Raw genomic sequence first — 21,199 nt, 5'->3', positions numbered from 1 at the left:
GTTAGGTGGATTGGCCACGCTAAATTGCCCCTTAATTGGAAAAAATTTAATTGGGTACTCTAAATTTACTTTTAAAAATAGCAGGCATAGAGAAATACTTACTTTATAAAACAGATTTTCCTCCTGTTGGAATTCCTTCAGACTCTGGCTAAATATCTTCAAACAGCTGTTTCAACTAGGTTGTTTCAGCCTTTTCCTGGTCTTCAGAGAAGACTGCGCTGTTTGCACTTCTTTAAAATATTACTCTTTTTTTAAAACTATCCTACTTAGAAATAATTGTGGACTCAAGGAGTCAGGCAGATCGGAACTCAGCTCCTCCCTCTCTCTCTGCCTGCCCCCCCCCCCCCTCGCTCATACAAAGATTCTCCAAACTCTCTGCCTCTGAGCTCCACACGGCAATGACCTCATCTCCCCAAGATGAAAATACACATCGTCTCTGCAGGCTGCAAAAGCACATTAACTGCCCATGAATCTCCCCAGTCAATCCACATTCTTCTGATCAATTGCACCTGTTACTTACTAGAAGCAAAACAAAATCATTTTTAAAAACCTGCCGAATGCAGCCAAACACACCAGACCCCCAGGCTTTTGTCCCAATATTTAGACGCCAATATTCCTAAAATCCTCCAATCGCCACAGTTACCAACTGTGATTCTTGTATGAGGACACCCAGATCCCTCTGTGCCACAGCATTCTGCAATTTCTATTTAAATAATATGTTTCTATGGGTCCCACCAAAGCAGGCAACCTCTCATTTTCTCATATTATAATTCATCTGCCAAGTTTTTGCCCACTCACGTAACCAATATTTGCGTGCAGACTGTGTCCTTCACTCAACTTATTTTCCTACCTACCTTTGTATTGTCAGCAAATTTGGCTACAACACATTGCCTTCATCCAAATCAAGCTAAATTGTAACTGGTTGAGGCCCCCCGCACTGATCCCTATGACACCCCACTGGTTACAGTTCACTAGTCTGAAAATGGCACATTTAACCTTGTCCAGCTTCCTGTTAGCATGGATAAAGGATTTACCAATATATTATCCTAAACAACATGGGCTCTTCCCTGTGCAGTACCCTGTTTATGTGGCACTTTATTGAACACCTTTTGGAAATCCAAATACACCACATCAACTGATTCTCTTTTATCCACTCTGCTTATTAAATCCTCAAATTGTTGACTCAGCCAGATTGCATTCTAAATGCTCTGCTACTACTTCCTTAATAATTCTAGTATTTTCCCAATGACAGATGTTACACTAACTGGTCTATGGCTTCCTACTTTCTGTCTCTCTCCTTTCTTAACTGATGTGACATTTGCAGTTTTTCAATCCACTGGGATTGTTCCAGAATCTGGGGAATTTGAGGATTACAACCAATGCATCCATTATCTCTGCAGTCACTTATTTTTCCACCCTAGGACGTAGGCCATCTGGTCCAGGGTCTTTGGTCTCAGTTTATCTACGACTTTTTTCCCTTGAGCAAAAGTGTTTTTTTAAGTTCCTTCCTCTCTTTTGCCCCTTCATTTTATACTCTTCTTAGGATTCTTTGTGTCTTCTACTATGAAGAAACATCAAAAATACTTGTTTAAAGTCTCTAAATTTTCCTTGCTTACCATTATTAATTCTGCAGTCTCATCCTCGAAAGAACCAACATTTATTTCCTTTTCCCATTTAAAAAAAAATATTTATTAAGTTTTTCATTTTGGAGAATAACGCAATGAAGTTGCAAAAACATTCCCATGAGTAGGAAGAAGAAGAAGGATTAATATGAGTGTACAGAATGGAACAGGAGAATAACATCACAACTGGCTCGATACAATCATTAAACAGGATTAGATACTCATATGGCCTCACCAGAGACTGAGGGATTGACAGAATAAGGTCATCATGTCAAAACAGTGACCCCCCCCCTACCACGCACACAGGCCTACAATAACCATGAAAAATCATGATAAGTCTCCCGGGCCATGGTCGGGTGCACACCAACATACAATCCCCTCGGTAGCGCCAAAGGTGCAGCCTCCTCTCTTCGGATACCAGAACCATCTGCACCCATGTAGAAGCCAAGAGCAGGTTCATCTTTACAAAAACAAAAGAAAACGCACAAAAACCCCAGTCCCAAGGGAAAATGCATACAACACAACTAAACCCCAATCCAGGCCCCAGCAGAACCAAAATCCATTTAGACAAATATAAAGAGAACCTGCAGCAACAAGTTCAGATTACAATCAAACTGACAGGGTCTCCCAGAGAAGAAAAGGAAGGATTGGATTTATTTATTGTCATGTGTGCTGAGACACATAGAATACATAGGAAAGACTAGACATAGTTCAAGAGAGGAAAAAACAGAGAGACACAAGCAGAGAGAAAGCAAACAAACCAAACAAACAAGGGAGAGTCAGAAGGAACCCAGTCCTCCCACGATAAAGAAATCAGCTCAGAGGAAGGATAAAGACACTGATTCTTAAATTTAACAACATAGAAAGAAACAAATAGATAATGCCAAAAAGTAACCAGAAATGGATTAGCTCTAACTGAGAGTCCCCCGACTACCCTCAATCTAAGCAATGCCTGCACTAACCCTACCAACCCAATCACCCAACCCTCCCACTGCTCAGACCCCACTCATCCTCCCAATAACAAAACGGTGTACTCATAAACACCTACAGTGCAGAAGGAGGCCATTGGGCCCATTGAGTCTGCACCGACCCTCCGAAAGAGCACCCTACCTAGGCCCACTCCCCTGCCTCTGTAACCCCGCACATTGATCATGACAATCCACCTAACCTGTATGAGAGCGCGCACGAGAGAACACGCAAACCAAGGGGAGAGAGACATTACAATTAGCAGGTGAGAAAGGCTGAAACAGCACATGATCTGCATTTCACCCTCACCTATTAAAGCACATTATTGCTCACCTTAATACAAGAAGTGAGATTCAAATATAAATTGCTCATGGTCCAAGAAATTTGTTATCATGCCTGATTGTTGTCTGCTGACCCCTACTGGAGACTTATGCTCACAACACAATCATGCTTCGTTTTAATGCCCCAACATCGCCACGCTTAACTAAAGAGAAAATGCTGGAAAATCTCAGCATGTCTGGCAGCATCTGTAGGGAGAAAAGAGCTAACTTAGAGTCCAGGTGACCCTTTGTCAAAGCTCAAGCGCTGTTGCCAAGCTTAACTAGTTGGGTAAAGTACAGGAGCGGAATAGTGCCCATGGAACTGCGGTCCCTGGCAAGGAATCAGTTCTTCCAAGAGGATGCAAGAGAAAATGAATGAATCGAACTATATTTAAATGAAAATGCAAGAACTAATCATTGGAAGCTAATTATAAAGCAGATGATGATAATAAATCTAGAACTCTGACCATTAAATAAAAAGTAGGGACAGGTTTAATCTCCTCTTATCCAGAAAATCAACACATGAGACTTTTGGCAATGCAAAATTCGTTAACAAAGTCATCTTTTTAAAGGTGTGTTCTATACATGATTCCATCTCTTATGTTCTAGGATTAAGATAATAAAGATGTATTTCTTAGAAACCTTTAAGTTTTGTTCCGATTTTACAGAACAGCATATAATTTCAAAGAAGCTCAACATCAATCCAGTACAAACTAATTTCTTGTATTCCAGTTTCAATTCAAGTTGAGCTCTTCCAATGAAAACAAAAACAAGCATTTATTACCCATTCATGAGGGCAGTTAACAGTCAACCGCACTGCTGTGGGTCTGGAGTCACATGTAGGCCAGACTAGCAAGAATGGCAGATTTCCTTCCTTGGAGAACGTTAGTGAACCAGATGCGTTTTATGGTGATTATCAGACATGCAATTGCAGATTTGTATTGAATTCAAAACATATGTCTGAAGTCCCAAATGACATCCTACACAACTGTGATAAAGGCAAACTATGCCTCCTTGTCCTTCTTGCGCACCCTTTGGCCAGTTGACCACACCACCCTCCTCAGCACCTTTCCACTGTCACCCTGTTCTCACCTGGTTCTATTCTTATTTATCAAATCATAGCCTGAGTATCACTTACAGTAGTTTTGCTTCCCACTCCCACATTTACCCCCCACACACCCACATCCCCCCCACCACCAAGTATCTTTCCCTGACATCACTCTTGCCTATTTCTCATCTACATGCTTTCCCCTGAAGATATCATTTGAAAGCAGAACATTACTTTATACAAGTGCATTAATGACACCCAGCTCTTGCCTTACCATTATCTCCTCTGAATTCTTCTACTGTCGCTAATTTGTTTGACTGCTTATCCAATATCCAGTACTGGATTCACAGAAATTAAACACACGGCAAATTGAAGCCAATGTTTACATTTTGTTTGGTCCCCAGTCCAGCTAGCTACTCTGTAGCCCCTCCCTACCAACAATCTGGTCCCGATCGTGGGAGAAGTGCCCAGTGGCTGCTATCAGCTTTTACATTGAGAATGGTGCAGATGCCCCTTTTAAATGAAAATAAATGAGGCTGTGTGCAGTCTTCCATCCAGAAGTAGCAGCAGTCAACAGATCATGCGTCCTGCACATATACTTGACGTCAAGCACCCTATACCTAGGTGCTTTTGCTGCCAAATCACAGGGAAAGAGCTTCTTCCATTTTCTAGCTGCTAGCAGGCATGTCAAGAGAACTGCGATGATGGATTGTTCTGTTACAAGGGAAGAGACAGTCAAGAGGCACAAATAGGCAGTGTACCTACTAGCCAGGATCTCACATCTGACCTGCTGGAGAACAGCTCAGGAGAATCCACAACAGGACAGTGCAGTGCTAGTGTTAGCTCTGTTCAGAGCTCCAGGGCCTCTGGCCACCAGCCTACAATTTAACTCGGGAGCAAAGCAGTTTCAAGTTGATTTCTTGAGGTATGGTTTTGTCAATTCTGCCAATGCAAATAAGGATGCAAATCCCACATCTTATATGCAGGGAAGTACTAAAAAATGAAAGGCGAAGTTTCAGATTTTGAAAGAGAAGTGGCGGATGAAAAATTCCTTTTGAGGTTGAGACCCCCGAGTCAGTTATTAATCTATAGCGGATTACAAATTAAAAGACTATGCTGCTGTAACTGACCTGTGATGCCGCATTAAAAGTGAGATTCAAGTGAGATTGTGAAGACCAAGCAGGCGCCCCTGTTGCACTAAATGTAAGTGAATGTTGCTGGGCCGCGGAGGCCGACTCCCTCATTTTGAATCCCTCCACCACATGTGGCAGTGCCCAGTTACCTAGGTCCCGAGTTCTGAAATTCCTCTCCCTATGCACCTCTATCTCACTTTTCCCCTTTAAGACACTCCTTAAAACTTACTTCTTTAACCAAGCTTTGGTCATCTGACCTAATATTGCTGTACCTGGTTCAGTCTCATATTTTGTTTTAGAATGCTGCCGTGAGGAGTCTTCGGACATTTTATGTTCAAAGGTGCTATACAAGATGCTGTTATTTATGGGACCTAGTCGTGAACAAATTGTCTGTCATGTCTTCCTACATTACAACTGTGACTATACTTCAAGAATACTTAATTGAACAAAGTAGTTTGACTCATGCAGAAAATATGAGAGCATGTGCACCCAATGATGGCTTTCTTATTTTCACTCAAGTCTCAGCAAGGTTAGTACGCAAACAAAGCTTAGATTAACAATACAAGTTATGAGATTTATTTTCAGAACCCACAGATTTGACTACATTTTACAAGTCAATCATAAACAATTTAAAAGTAAATGCAATAGTTATAAAAAGCAAGACAATTCAATAATCTGAGCAATACCTTTAACATAAAGGGATATGGGGATAGTGGGTGTAAAAGGCATTCAAGTGTTCAATCGGCCATGATCGTATTAAATGGCGGAGCAGGCTTGATGGTCTGAATGGTCTACTCTTGTTCCTGTCGCCGAATCTAATGGCTCAAGTTCCAGGCTTTGAAGCCCCCTCATAGTTGTCGGAGCTTCAGTAACTCGGTAACTCGGAGGACAACTCATGAGGTGAAAGTCATAAGGTGTTTGGCTGGGAAGGGCTGGTAAGCCTGTATGGAGCTAATTTTATCCAAAAAGCCAAGTGCAGCAATGCAAAAAGTAATCAAAAAAAGGTCAATGGAATATTGAATTTTATGTCAAGGGAATAAACTGAAAACAGAAGGAGGCGGCGATTTGGCCCTTCAAGCTTGCTCCGCCATTCTTTATGATCATGGCTGATCATTGAGCTCAATACCCTGATCCCGCCTTTCCCCCCCAAAATAAAGTAACTGTTTTTGTTGTAGAAAGCCTTGGTTAAAAAACAACATAAGTACTGCATCAGTTGAGTTTGTGCAGGGGGTTGGGATTGAAAGCACTAGCAACAGCGCCGCTCCCGATAGCCCCGGGGAAGTACTCAGGGAGTCCGGTAATAAATAGCTTAATTGAGAATTTAGAGGAGATTTCGCCAACACTTCAGGTTGGGGGCAGGGTCAAGGGAGATGCCGATTTGAGCCAGGGAGATGGGATGGAAATTTTCGGAAATGGGGGGAGAAGGGGATTAAGACACTAAAAGATTTGTTTCTTAGGGGTCGGTTTGCAGGGCTGAAGGAGCTGGAAGTGAAGTATGGGCTGGAGCAGGAGGGAAATGTTTAGATACATGCAGGTTCGAGATTTTGCCAGAAAGGAGATACAGAGCTTCCCGGTGGAGCCAGCTTCCACATTGCTGGAGGAGCTGCTGACGACAGGGGGACTGGAGAAGGGGGTAATGTCAGTGGTTTACGGAGCTATTTTGGAAGAGAAGGAGGCACCACTGGAAGGGATCAAAGCAAAGTGGGATGAAGAGTTGGTAGAGGATATGGAGGAGGGGGTTCTGGTGCGAGGTGCTCCAGAGAGTGAATGCCTCCACCTCGTGCTCGAGGCTGATACAGTTGAAGGCGGCATATAGAGCACACCTCACGAGGGCGAGAATGAGCCGATTCTTTGAAGGTGGCAAAGATGTGTGTGAACGTTGCGGGGGGGCTGCTAATCACGTTCATATGTTTTGGTCCTGTCCAAAGCTAGAGGATTACTGGAAGGAGGAGTTTTTTAGGGTAATTTCTGAAGTGGTGCACGTGAAACTGGACCCGGGCCCCGGGGTGGCCATATTCAGGGTGTCGGACCAGCCAGGGTTGGAAATGGGTGCAGAGGCAGATATTGTAGTCTTCGCCTCGCTGATCGCCCGAAGGCGGATCCTGATGGGATGGAAAGCAGCCTCTCCACCCTGTGCCCTGGCATGGTGGGGGGACTTGTTGGAATTCTTGCGTCTTGAGAAGGTTAAGTTTGAACTGAGGGGCAGGATGGAGGGGTTTTACAATTCATGGGCATTATTCATCATGCACTTTCAAGAACTGGATAACATCGAACATTATGTGGAGGGGTGCAGTGTGTGTTGATGGTGACTATGGGTGATTCCCGATTCCTTTTTGTCATTTGTTTATGTGAACATGCGGGCTAATGTTTGGGGTTTGGTGGAAGAATGGGATCGTTGTTATTGATATGGGATCGACATATTTGTTACTGATTATTGTCTGTTGTTGGTGGGTGTAAATTTGGGAGAAAATGTGAAAAGGGAGGAGAATAAAAAATATTTTAAAAATAAAGTACTGCATCATTTTTGGGCACTGGACCTCAGGGAAGTTTTTTTTGAATAGGTAATGCACACAGATTCACTCAAATTTTGCCAGGATTTCAAAAATTAAGTTATGGAGGACTCTGCTGCATTCCCTTGAGTTTGCAAAGTTTTTTTAAATTTTTTAAAAATATTTTTTAGTTCTCCTTTTTCACATTTTCTCTCAAATGTACACCCAACAATAAACAATAATCAGTAACGAATGTAATGTCAATCCCCATATCGAAACAACGATCCCATCCTCCCACAATCCCCAGACATTAGCCCGCATGTTAACATAAATAAATGACAAAAAGGAATCAGGAATCACCCATAGTCACCATTAACACACAGTCCCTCTCCCCACAACCCTCCCAGCCACCCCTAATGTCCGATCCAATCCAAGTCTCAAAAGTGCATAATAAATAACACCCATAGAACATAGAACATAGAACAGTACAGCACAGAACAGGCCCTTCGGCCCTCGATGTTGTGCCGAGCAATGATCACCCTACTTAAACCCACGTAACCCGTAACCCAACAATCCCCCCATTAACCTTACACTACGGGCAATTTAGCATGGCCAATCCACCTAACCCGTACATCTTTGGACTGTGGGAGGAAACCGGAGCACCCGGAGGAAACCCACGCACACACGGGGAGGACGTGCAGACTCCACACAGACAGTGACCCAGCCGGGAATCGAACCTGGGACCCTGGAGCTGTGAAGCATTGATGCTAACCACCATGCTACCGTGAGGCCCCATGAATTGTAGAACCCCTCCATCCTTCCCCTCAGTTCAAATTTGACCTTTAAGCGTTATGAATTCCAGCAGGACCCCCTGCCACGCCAGGGCACAGGGTTGAGAAGTTGATCTCCACCCTAACGGGCGATCAACGAGGCAAAGGCTACAACATCTACCTCCACGCCGGTTTCCAACCCCGGCTGGTCCGACACCCCTAATATGGCCTCCCGAGGGCCCGGGTGCAGTTTCACGTGCACCACTTTTGAGATTACCCTAAAAACCTCCTTCCAGCAATCCTCCAGCTTTGGACAGGACCAAAATATATGAACATGGTTTGCGGGGGCCCCCCTTACAACGTTCACACACATCTTCTACACCCTCAAAGAGACGGCTCATCGTCACCTTTGTACGGTGCACGCTATACACCAACTTCAGCTGTATGAGCCCCAACCTCACACACAAGGTGGGAGTTTGCAAAGTAATAATAAGTTGATGGATGATGTAATCAATGTGTTTAAAATGATTGGACAAATACAGATAAACTATTTCCTTTAGTGGAGGAATTCAGAACGAGAAGACTCAGGTTAGTTAGGCCATTTATGAGTCAAAACAGGAAGCACACAAAGGGCAATTGAAATGTGGAACTCCCTCTCTCCAGACATCCATGGATGCTGGATGAATTGAAATTTAAGATCGAGATTGATAGATTTATGTTGGGGATGGGTATCAAAGGATGTGAAAAAAATTATTATGGTACACATTATCTATGATTAAGGCTCGAAAAGCTTACCTCAGTTCCTAAATGTATCCCAAAAGCAGGCAAATGTCTCATTACACAACTCAATGTATTGAATTTACACATTTGTGGTTTTGGAGGCTTATTTTTCAGACTCAAGATATCTTTAGGCAGTGCTAAACAAAGTTGAAAGTTATGCAGCTTTAAATGTTGTCAGTTCAAGTCTAAGCAAACATTGAAGCTAAGAATTGATCCAATATAGTTTCTTTACTCAAGATCTTTTCCTAGCTGCTTAAGGCCATCAATTACTATCTGAGCCAATGTCTGTACACAGTTACTCCTCCAAACACTATTATAACACAGAATTTGAATAGCAATATGCTTTTTAAAATAACTGTTATACTCTGCTATTGGCAGGTTAGAAGATAGAACATAGAACATACAGTGCAGAAGGAGGCCATTCGGCCCATCGAGTCTGCACCGACCCACTTAAGCCCTCACTGCCACCATATCCCAGTAACCCAATAAACCCTCCTAAACTTTTTGGTCACCAAGGGCAATTTATCATGGCCAATCCACCTAACCTGCACATCTTTGGACTGTGGGAGGAAACCGGAGGAAACCCACGCCGACACGGGAGAACGTGCAGACTCCGCACAGACACAGTGACCCAGCGGGGAATCGAACCTGGGACCCTGGCACTGTGAAGCCACAGTGCTATTCACTTGTGCTACCGTGCTGCCCCATTTTAGGATTTTAAAAGATTCTTAGTTTATAGTTGGATTATTGGTGGCTTTCCAAGTTTGCACATAACATTGCATAGTTTATTCCCCATTTCTCGTTTACATCTGTCCTTGGAACTGAAGGGGCAGCATGGTAGCACAGTGGTTAGCACAGTTGCTTCACAGCTCCAGTGTCCCAGGCTCCATTCTCAGCTTGGGTCACTTTCTGTGCTGAATCGCCACGTTTTCCCCATGTCTGCGTGGGTTTCCTCCCACAGTCCAAAGATATGCAGGTTAGGTGGATTGGCCATGCTAAATTGCCCTTAGTGTCCAAAAAGGATAGATGGGGTTACACAGATAGGGTGGAGGTGCGGGGATAGGTTGGGGTGTGGGCTTAGGTAGAGTGCTCTGTCCAAGAGCCGGTGCAGACTCGGTAGGCTGAATGGCCTCCTTCTGCGCTGTAAATTCTATGATTCTACGGAAATCACTGTACTCAAAACTATGACAGCTCTGAATACAGTTAATTAGAATTTCTCCTAGGAAATGTAATTGCAAACATACGTTTGTGTTTAACTGCTAGGCACAAAGTACCACCTATTCCTTATGAGGTATAATTGTGCAATATATAGTACGCTGGTTCAAAAGCCCAATAAAAAACATTTATAAAAAATATACTGTATGCTGCAAATAGAACAGGAAGCTAATCTAGAAAGTTAAAATTTGTAACAGTTTACTTGGTGGGGTTTCACTTCTCAGCACAGATTGTAAACCAAATGCAACCAACAAAAGGTAACAAGTTGCTGTTAGTTAATGCAACTTCCATTTAAAATTTGTGCTTCAAGCAAGACTTTTTTTTTTTAAATGTCTTATGTTTCTGAACTGATTTATGCATTAGTAATAGGATAACAATTTCACAGAAGAGATACTTCACTGATGATAATTACTAATAATGAGCTTCTTCCACTTTTTAAAAAAAATTTAGAGTACCCTATTCATTTTTTTTCCCCAATTAAGGGGCAATTTAGCATGGTCAATCCACCTAGCTTGCGCATTTTTGTGGGGGCGAAACCCACGCAAACATGGGGAGAAATGTGAAAACTCCACACGGACAGTGACCCAAAGCCGGGATCGAATCTGGGACCTCAGCGCCGTGATGCCGCAGTGCTAACCCACTGCGCCATTGTGCTGCCCCACTTCTTCCACTCTTACCATATCAAGTATATTTCTTGACTCCATACCCAACTGTTGGTGCACCACTGCCATTTTATGAAACTAGATATAATCAGTTCTAAAGAAGTCATATTGGACTCAAAATGTTAACTCTGGTTTCTCTCTCCACACATGCTGCCAGACCAGCTGAGTTTTTCCCGCAATTTTGTTCTTAGTTTCAAATTACCACCATCCACAGAATTTTCATTTAAAATTAGATTAGTGTTTTTTTGCAATATAATCTTGACATTGGTGTCCCTTAAATCACATATTATACATGGAAATATAGAAATTCCACTTTCCCATCCCCCAATATGATCTCAAATTCATCGACTAGAATAGTTTTCTCGGTGCTTGCTGAATCCATGCATAAATATCCTAGCAGCAGAGCACAGTACTGGAGGCTGTCAGCAAATGGCAGTACAGACAGCTGCCAAGTCTTGTAGGCTCCGTGCTCTAATATGGAACAGCTGGAAGAGGACTGTGCATTCTTTTCTCTGAGTAAACACTAAGGGCTCTGTTCAGTATCCTACTGCAATCAAGCCTAAAGAATTCCACCAATCGGTGAACACAGACGTCTATTACTTCTCCCCAATACACCCTTTGTATATTCCTACGGAAAAAAAAGAGTTGATCTGGAGCCGCAACTGTGTCAATTTTAAACAACTATTTGGGCGGAACTCTTCCAGATTACACTATTCCACAAGTCAATCCTACCACATTGTGTCTGCTACATAGACCAGGGTGAAACATTATAGTACAAAGATTTTCATTTCAAATATTTCAGCCTCATATTCTGCTACAAGTATGACATATGCTCTCTCAAAACGGACATTCCGTATTACATTTTCGAAGTTTTTTGCTGAACAGGGTCCTGTATTATATTTAATCGACATATTATTCCGAGTATACAAGTCGTCTCAGACTTTTGGCCTTCACTATTTCCTCTCGAGTTTGACTGGAAAATACTCTTCCTAAAATCGGAATACTGTACCCGTAGCGACTGAAACACCCTATTTTTGGTTTGACAGGCAAATAAAGATGACGCGGGTGATATTCGTAAACAGAATGAAGAAACATTTAAAAGTTAATTTAACTGGATCCGTAATTGTATTGGATAAAATAGAAAGCTACGTGTAATGAAAAGATCGGAAAAGAAACCAAGCCACGTTGTCCAGAAAGCACAGGATACCCAGACTCTACGTGACATGACTGGGTTATTGCACAGGAAATTGCAGAACAAGATGCATCAAAGCGTTTTACTTCTTACGCTGGTGATGTTGCTCGTGTACCGCAATGAAATACACCAACTGCCAATTTAAAAGGTTACTAAACATTTGTCTGCCGAATCATTAAATTGTAAGAGTTTCGTGTCAATCTCGGAAAGGCAGCATAAAAAATAATTTAGTTGTATTAAACTTACCGGGATCATTTGCCTCTCCCTCGAGAATGTGAAGCTCGGTGCAATCGGACAAAGAATGCTCCAGGCAAATCTGAAGGAAACGAGCCTGGGTCCGGCTCACTCGTTTCAACAGGGACAACAAAGCTACAGTTTGTTCACATTCATTCCACCCTTTAAACCACCCTGCAAGAACGCCGACTTGATCTCGAAACATCATGATTGAGGAAAGGGCTCAGCACTCGGCGAGTTTATATCGTTGCGATTCTTCGGCACAAGACAACCCCCCCTCCCTCCAAAAAAAATCAAGCTCAGAAGCATGTAGAAGGAGGGGTTGTCACATTTTATGTGGATCGGGTTGCGATTTTTTCTTTCCTTTTCTGTAGAATAACGTCACTGTTGACACGTTCCCTCTTCCTCCGAGGCATTCAACAGTGGGCCAAAAATCTACCAGACACTACAAGTATATCACCTGTCAGAATTAGCAGATCTCGGATTTTTGAGCTCCTCGCCCCACGATATCAGTTTTAATCCTCAACGCCCGCATTCCCATGCGTGGTCAAAACTGGAAAAGAAATCAAAGGAAAACGACTGTTGAAACGTAGCGTCGCTGAATGATAAATAGTTCAAACTTTACGCTCAAAGCGAAGGATCTCTGATCTCCCTCCCCTCCCTCGGCCTGCAGTGACTAGCCACTCATTACAAATTATAATGCAGCGACTCCTTCGGGGTTGTAATTAAGCGTTCAGTCTACAAATAGCCCCGAAACGATAAGATAATATGCTCCACAAGCGACACATTATTCGACAGACTGCAAAGAGCCGCTAGCCAACCCGCCAGACTGTTTCCAAGAGCAATGCAGAGCCACGCAATTCCTCTGGGCTCAGGCCCAATGCAGACCGAGAATGAACTGTCCGCCCAAACCTCAAGTGCGCGGCAGCAGTCCGTCCACCGCCGTGCCCCTTGCGGGGGATTTTCCATGTCAGGCTGAGAGAAATGAACCCTTACGGATGGACCTTTAACCGCGTTCAGCACGAACGCTGCCCTGCCCCGTGCAACACTGCGGAAACTCACAGCAACTCCACCAGGCGGGTGTCTGTCCGTCTGCAACGGAGACAGCTTCATCTCCAAACAGGCCAGTTTTAAATTGGAGCCGTGCTTGTAAAATGTAGGGAGAAGAACCCCCTCCCTCCCCGGGCCATCAGGAAAAGTTAGCTCCGACACAGCCTGTGGTAAAGGGCAGGGTGAAGACCTGGGGATCGCTCATTTAATTGGGGGGGGGGGGGGGGGGTGGAAGAGGCTAAACATCCCTCTCTGAACCCAAACGTTAATAATAACCCGCCCCTAACCAACACTGGCGATCCCCAAACAGAAAGCCAATCCTCAGCCCGGCTAAAAATAACAGGAGCGGCGCAGCGTGTGTGAAGATTATTAATAAATGCGACCCGGAGAGAGAGACTCTCCACCCGTTCGCAGCGGTCCCCACCCGTTCGCAGAGGTCCCGGCCCGACGCACTTCCCCCCTCCCTGGACACCGACCTGCTTCACAGGCGCGGGCCGGCTCGGGCTTGAGCGCTGATGCCGCTCGCTGGGGGCCATGAGAGGAGCCCGGGGCCACCGCCGCAGCCACAAGTTGGATTTATTTTTAGGCCAGTCCCCGCCCCGGCTCATTAACATTCAGCATTACGTCATGGCACGGCCAGAAATAGAGGCGGCCCCCGGAGAGGGGGGGGGGGGAGGAGGGGGTCGGGGTATTTATACCTCCCCCCGCCGGGCATTGAGAGGCCCAGCTCGGGCCCCGCCTCCCGGGGAAGGAAGCGTCGTTGCTAGGCGCTCGCCTAACACGCGCCGCAGATGTCGGTTTGAACTGGCCCCGGGTCAGGTTGACAGCGGCCGTTTCTCCCGGTTCAAGCCGCCTTCCCGGGGCCGGGGCGGCTCTCGGCCTCAGCCGAGTGTTTTACCTGAGTGTGTGGAGGGCGCGGCCGAAAGGGTTCCGGGCGCGCGGGGTGCGTGTGTGTGTCAGCACGTGACCAGGGTCAGCCGCCCGGGCCGAGGCTGTGTGCCCCCCGCCCCCCCCCCCCGGCCGTAACCTCAGCGAACCTCACCTGGAGGAGTTGCTCAGGAGCGAGTGGCCAACTGGGCTGCTTCACGAGACGTGTATAATCCCAGGGAATGAAAAACAAACAATGCAACTGTTACCACTTCTGAAGGAACATAAGAACCCCTATATTACTAATGCACACACAAAAACAATGCATGGCCGGCAACGTAGTATATAATATAATAATCCCTATTGTCACAAGTAGGATTACATTAACGTGACAATGAAGTTACTGTGAAAGCCTAGTCGCCACATTCCGGCGCCCGTTCGGGTATACAGAGGGAGAATTTAGAATGTCCAATTCACCTTAGGGGCTGATTTAGCACACTGGGCTTTTAAAGCAGGCCAGCAGCATGGTTCAATTCCTGTACCAGCCTCCCCGAACAGGTGCCGGAATGTGGCGACTAGGGGCTTTTCACAGTAACTTCATTTGAAGCCGACTTGTGACAATAAGCGATTTTCATTTCATTTCACCTACACATCCTTCGGGACTTGTGGGAGGAAACCTACCCACACACTAGGAGACTCTGCACCAACAGTGACCCAAGCCAGGAATTGAATCGGGGACCCTGGAGCTGTGAAGCAACGGTGCTACCCACTGTGCTACCGTCGACATTTTCAAATTTTTGCAAACAACATTTTATAAGTAAGATTTTAGTTTTTTATGCACATTTGGTCTTTGTTCAACTAAACATCGTTCATTTACACATTTTTAAAATAGTTTTGTATAGTTGATAGCAAAAGCATATCACAGTTTAGCCGGTTTTGAGATATGGGTGTACAAAGTACATCCAGCACTTCTTCACCATTGGCTAAGGCATATCTTCACTGGAGCAGCTGGAGCAACGCCCTGTAATGTCTACTTCTGTAACTGTGATAGATTTGCTACGCCATAGTAACAGGCATGCATAAGAACTCTAAACTCAGAGGTGGGGGAAATATACCCGGGAGCTGAAAGAATGCTGTGTTTTTAGTTTAGTATCTTTATTGAACTGAATGTAGGATTCAGGGAATCCCACATGGCAGAGATCACATGTCTACAGCAAGCAAGATAGGACATAGAGTTATGATTGCATTTCAGGGCAGCACAGTGGCTAGCACAGTTGCCTCATGGCACCGAGGTCCCAGGTTCGATCCTGGCTCTGGGTCATTGTCCATGTAGAGTTTGCACATCCTCCCCATTTTTGAGTGGGTTTCGTCCCCACAACCCAAAGATGTGCAGGGTAGGTGGATTGGCCACACTAAATTGGCCCTTAATTGGAAAAAATGAATTGGGTACTCTAAATTTTTTTTTTTTTAATTATTGCATTTCAATCAAGGGGCATCATGGTGACACCGTGATCAGTTCTGCTGCCTCACAGCGTCAGGTATCCGGGTTCAATTCATGGGTGACTGCGTGGAGTTTGCACTTTCTCTCTGTGTCTGTGTGGGTTCCTTCCGGGTCCTCCAGAGTCTAAAGATGTGCAGGTTAGGTGGATTGGCCTTGCTAAAATGTCCCTTAGTGTTCAAAAGATGTGCGGTTTGAGTTCGTTTATAGCATGGGGCGGGGTGTGCCGAGGTAGGGTACTCTTTCAGAGGGTCGGTGCAGAATCGATGGGCCAAAAGGCCTCCTGCACTGTAGGGATTCTATGTAGGAGATGTCACTGTCTTGACTGCTCCTTTCTTTTCCAGCTCTTCTATCTTGTTTTATAGGCTTGACTTGAGGGCAGCTGGAACTCTTCTTGACATGCTGAATTGGTCTTACACTCTCATCACTTCCAGATGATATTCACCAGGTAAACATCCAAATTCTGTAAACACATCTTTGTACTCCTCTAGGATCTGATCAGTGGGCAATGAATTTGTGGGCTGCAACACATTGTAAATCTCTGTTGGCACATTAAAAAATTACCAGTCCGAGCTTTAGACTTTCTCCAACTGAGCTGAGTGGTTGTTGCATACCGTCTATGATTTGGAACTCCAGATTTCCATTTTTGCCATTACATTGGGTTCTCAGACTAATGTATAAAAGCAAACTACTGCAGATACTGGACTCTGAAACCAAAAGAGAAAATGCTGGAAAATCGCAGCATGTCTGACAGCATCTGGAGGGAGAGAAAAGAGCTAACGTTTTGAGTCCAGGTGAGCATTTGTCAAAGCTGACAGATTTTCCAGCATTTTCTCTCAGACTAATGTGTCCTCAGTATGAGTATCATCCCATCATACAGCCTCAACCTTACTTTTGAGTGCTTCATTTTTGGATCGTCATGTTGAGCCACTTCGCACAAGTCTATGAAGGTCATGATGTTGCATGACACACAAGTGTCTATCTGACCCTTTTTTTTCACTTGATGCTCTCCTTCTGCAGTCATCATTCTCACCGTCACAGCCATTTATCACCTGTAGACGCGATGGAACCAACTTGTTGTATGAGTCTGCTTCACCAGTCTCTTTAGCTGATATCTTTCCAATGATTTTGAAGAAGTCATATGGACTCGAAACATTAACACTTTCTCTCTCCACAGATGCTGCCAGACCTACTGCACTTTTCCAGCATTTTCTCTTTTTAAAATATTTTTATTACACTTTTAACATTTTTTTAATATAAAATTACCAAAAATACAATCAATAACCCTTAACTAAATGTAAACAACCAGAACATCTAAAAACAATCTTCAGCCAAAGGAATAAACACCCACCCTGCGTATTCACCCCCCCCCCACCTTTTTATACCCTTTCCCCACCCATCCCCCTCCCCAGCCCCTTCTAACAGCTAACAGTGGCCTGAAATACAATATAAAAAGGCCCCCATCTCCGGTAGAGCCCTTCAATTGAACCCCCTCAAGGTGTATTTGACATTCCCGAGGTGCAGAAATTTGATCAAATCCCCTAACCATGCCAGAGCACTTGGCAGCATTGCTAGCCTCCAACCCAGCAGGATCTGCCTCCGCCCCACCAATGAGGCAAAGGCAAGGACATCCGCCACACCCGTCCGCAGCTCTGACACATCCAAAACTCCAAATATAGCCACCAAACGAGAGGGCTTCAGTTCAATACTTAAGATCGCAGACATGATGTTAACAACGACTGCCAAAAACCCCCCAATTTGAAATAGGACAAGAACACGTGTGAGGTGAGCAGGCCCTCTCGAGCAGCACTCACACTTATCCTCCACCCCCTCAAAAAACCGACTCATCCCAGTCTTAGTGAGATGTGCTCAAAACACTACTTTGAGCTGTATCAGGCTTAGTCTCGCAGACGATGACGTAGCATTCACCATCCACAATGCCTCACTCCATACCTCCTTCATTGGTCTCAGTTCTTCCACCCATTTAGCTTTTGTCCCTTCCACCGAACTCAACTCTTCCCCTACGATCCATTCAACATGCCGGATGTGCTGCCCTCCTCCGACCCAAAACAGGAGAGAATCCTCTCCAACGATAGCGACACCAACACCACCAGAAAATCTGAGAACATCCTCTTCACAAAGCTCCATACCTGGAGGTACCGAAACACGTCCGAGCCTGCCAACCCAAATTTCTCATTCAATTCCTCCAGGCTGCAAACCGCCCTTCCAGGAATAAATCACTCACTCACTCCAGCCCTTTCTCATTCCATGCTCCAAATGTGACATCCAACCTTAATGGCTCACAGCATTTTCTGGGGGTTTTTTCAAATTTCCAGCCGCCACAGTATTTTGCTTTTACCTTTCCAGTGGCCATCTGTATCGGCTTGTTTTAGACAAACACAATCATATAGCTTCTCACAGTTAAAACACAGTTTTCCCCTTGCTGGACAATCATTTTCTTCCTTTGTAGGATGTACAATTATAGAATCCCTACAATGCAGAAGGAGACCATTTGGCCCATTAACCAATGAGCACCCTAAGCCCTCTCCCCTGCCCTATTCCCATAACCCCACCTAACCTGCACATCCCTGGACACCGAGGGGCAATTTAACATGGCTAATCCACCTAACCTGCACATTTTTGGGTGGTGGGATGAAACTGAAGCACCCAATGGAAACCCAGACAGGCACTGGGAGAAAGTGCAAACTCCACACAGAGAGTCACCTAAGGTCAGAATTGAATCCGGGTCCCAGCGTGGTGAGGCAGCCGTGCTAACCACTGTGTCACCTTGCCGCCACTTTGCAATATTTGCATTCAGCCCTTTGTCCACTATTGGTCTGCTCTTTCAGCCTTGAATGCCTCTCAGCATAATATGTCTCCTGTTCTGCCATTCATGTGCTCCAGCTGATGTATTTCAACATCTGCATTTCTGCACGTTCACTCTTTGGGAGTCCATATTGGACATTCAGTGCCCCCTGCAGGACTTCCTGTCAGCAACATGAACTCATAAAATATACCCTTACATCACTATTTATAGAATAGAATAGAATCCCTACAGTGCAAAAGGAGGCCATTCGGCCCATCGAGTCTGCACCAACCCTTCGAAAGATCACCCCCCCCCCCCCCCCCCCCCCCCCGCCGCCTATTCCTGCAACCTCACCCTAAGGGGCAATTTACCATGGCCAATCCACCTAACCTGCACATCTTTAGACTGTGGTAGGAAACACCAACCAGAGGAAACAACCCATGCAGACTCGGGGAGAAAGTGCAAACTCCACTCAGACATGCACCTGAAGTTGGAATCGAATCCGGGTCCCTGGCACAGTGAGTCAGCAGTGCTAACCACTGTACCACCCTCATTCTTTTCTCATCCCTTTTAATCTTTGGTATTCAACTATTCCTTTGGTGCTTTTCGTGTCTTCTACTGTGAAGACAGGTACAAAACCTTGAAAGTCTCTATTTCCTTGTTCCCTTTATTAATTCCCCAGAAACTGCTATCTTCCGTTTTATATACTTGCAGAAGCTAATATCATGTTTTTCTATTTCTTGCTTGTTTACTTTCATATTCTAATTTGTCCCCCTGTTTTTTTTAGTCATCCTTTGATGATTTCTAAAATGTTCTCAATCTTATGGCCTGCCACTGATCTTCACAACACAATGACTTTTCTTTCAAAATTCAATGGTTCTTTCAATATGATACCATCGTAACTTCCTTCGTTAACCCCGGATGGTGCACACTTCTCGTGGATATATCCTATTAAGAAATCATCTCTGTTCAATGAATAATGCCACAAAACACTGGATTAAAAAATCTACCACTTTGCAGATCGTACATAATGTAGCCAATGTGCTCCAGAGCAGGGTTTTTCAAACCCAGAGTCACGACTCGCAGGTGGGTCACGGGCGGATGTCTTGATTCACTTTCCAAAAACAATCTGATTCAATAAATTATATACTGTCGGTTGCCAGGTGATGTACGCATGGGATCAGTTGCTTTTTTGAGAGCTCTGGTGCTACTCATCTTTTTATCCTTTTTTCTCCCTGATACGCAACCCATAATTATTTGATCCTGATGTGTATGATCTGTGCTATGTTCTTGGAAGATCCTGGTTAAAATTTGGTGATGGGAGCCCTGTTAAGTCAAGAAAATCCTTTATTGAGGCAACTGCTCACCCCAAAACCGTAAGAAATTACAGAGAGTCATGAACACAGCCCAGTCCATCGCACAAACCTGCCTCCCATCCATTGGCTCTGTCAATACCTCCTGATGCCTTGGGAAAGCAGGCAGCATGATCAAAGACCCACCCCACCCAGGTTCTTCTCGCTTCCAACCTCTTCCATTAGGCAGAAGGTATAAAAGCCAACAGATTCAAAAACAACTTCTTCCCCCCTGTTGCCGCTTCTGAATGGCCCTCATATGGACTGAACTAATCTCTCTACACATCTTCTCCACTGTTGTAGCACAATACTCGTATGCTCCACCCAATGTCTTATGTATTTACATTGTGTATTTATAGTATGTCCTATGTTTTTCATGGAACAATCTGCCTGGACTGTACACAGAACAAAAGTTTTTACTGTACCTCGGTACATGTGACAATAAATCTAAATCTTGAGGCAGTCGAAGATGGCCTGGCTGGGGCCCAGTTCACAGTGGCGGTTTCGCTGGTGGGCAGTCCTATGCTTCAGCGATGCTGCTCGCATTGAGATGATTGCTGCCATTGAGAGTGAAGTTATGGACAATGGTCTCGGTTCCCCAGCACAGATTATTGGTGCTCATGGTGATGAAGTGCGAGATATCACAAAGAGAATGGATGAAGCGGAGAAGAGAATCCTGTCAGTCGATAGGGCAGTTTCGTTGGTGGGAGGTCACGTTTAGTCCTTGAAAATCCTGCTGCCATGGTATGTCAAACATCTTGGTTGAATGAGGGAGATGGGGCCAGTGAAGGAGTATCCGAGCGCCTAGTATCCCAAGGGGAGCCGGGGATGAAATCCCGGCTGAATTTGAGAACTGGCTGCCCATGTTTTCACAATCTCAATTTGAAGGTTGGGTGTTTCGCGTTCAATGGAGCACATTGTATCTGGTCTTCCAGGCCTGGAGTCGGTCGGAGACCCCAACCACTGTTCTTACGTTGCTTTGTCCTCGGTGTCTGTTGAGAAGGGCTGGAAGCAGCCGGACATGATGGGTTTTTGCCTGGTGTCTCTTAACAAGGGCTTCAGGACAACAACATGGCAGAGGTGTAAGGACTTTGGTGAAAATCTGGATGGATCCTGCTTGTTGCTTGACGATCCTGTCATGGCTTTGGCCTTTCCAAGCTTTATGGATGGTTATGTTATCCTTCAGTTCATCATT

At 44.8% G+C, this 21,199-nt stretch overlaps 1 protein-coding gene across 5 annotated transcripts in view; it reads right to left on the bottom strand.

Moving 5' to 3' along the window:
* samd4a (sterile alpha motif domain containing 4A) overlaps positions 1-14,438 on the bottom strand; it is a 237,761-nt gene extending 223,323 nt beyond the window's left edge. For 3 of the 5 annotated variants that reach the window (XM_038779263.1, XM_038779301.1, XM_038779292.1), the window contains exons 1-2: positions 13,958-14,152; positions 12,444-12,984 (exon numbers count right to left, since the gene is read on the bottom strand). In XM_038779263.1, the coding sequence (XP_038635191.1) occupies positions 12,444-12,639 (196 nt within the window). In that variant the 5' untranslated portion in view covers positions 12,640-12,984; positions 13,958-14,152. Of the gene's footprint in view, positions 1-12,443; positions 12,985-13,493; positions 13,677-13,957; positions 14,153-14,379 lie in introns of those variants that run through there. The other 2 variants (XM_038779283.1, XM_038779274.1) reach the window with 2 other exon arrangements.
* Positions 14,439-21,199: the final 6,761 nt, after the last annotated feature.

The sequence above is a fragment of the Scyliorhinus canicula genome, chromosome 2 (genome assembly GCF_902713615.1).
Source record: "Scyliorhinus canicula chromosome 2, sScyCan1.1, whole genome shotgun sequence".
Classification (NCBI taxonomy): domain Eukaryota; kingdom Metazoa; phylum Chordata; class Chondrichthyes; order Carcharhiniformes; family Scyliorhinidae; genus Scyliorhinus; species Scyliorhinus canicula.
Note: the sequence above shows the minus strand (reverse complement) of the source record. Positions and strands in the feature narration are given on the sequence as shown.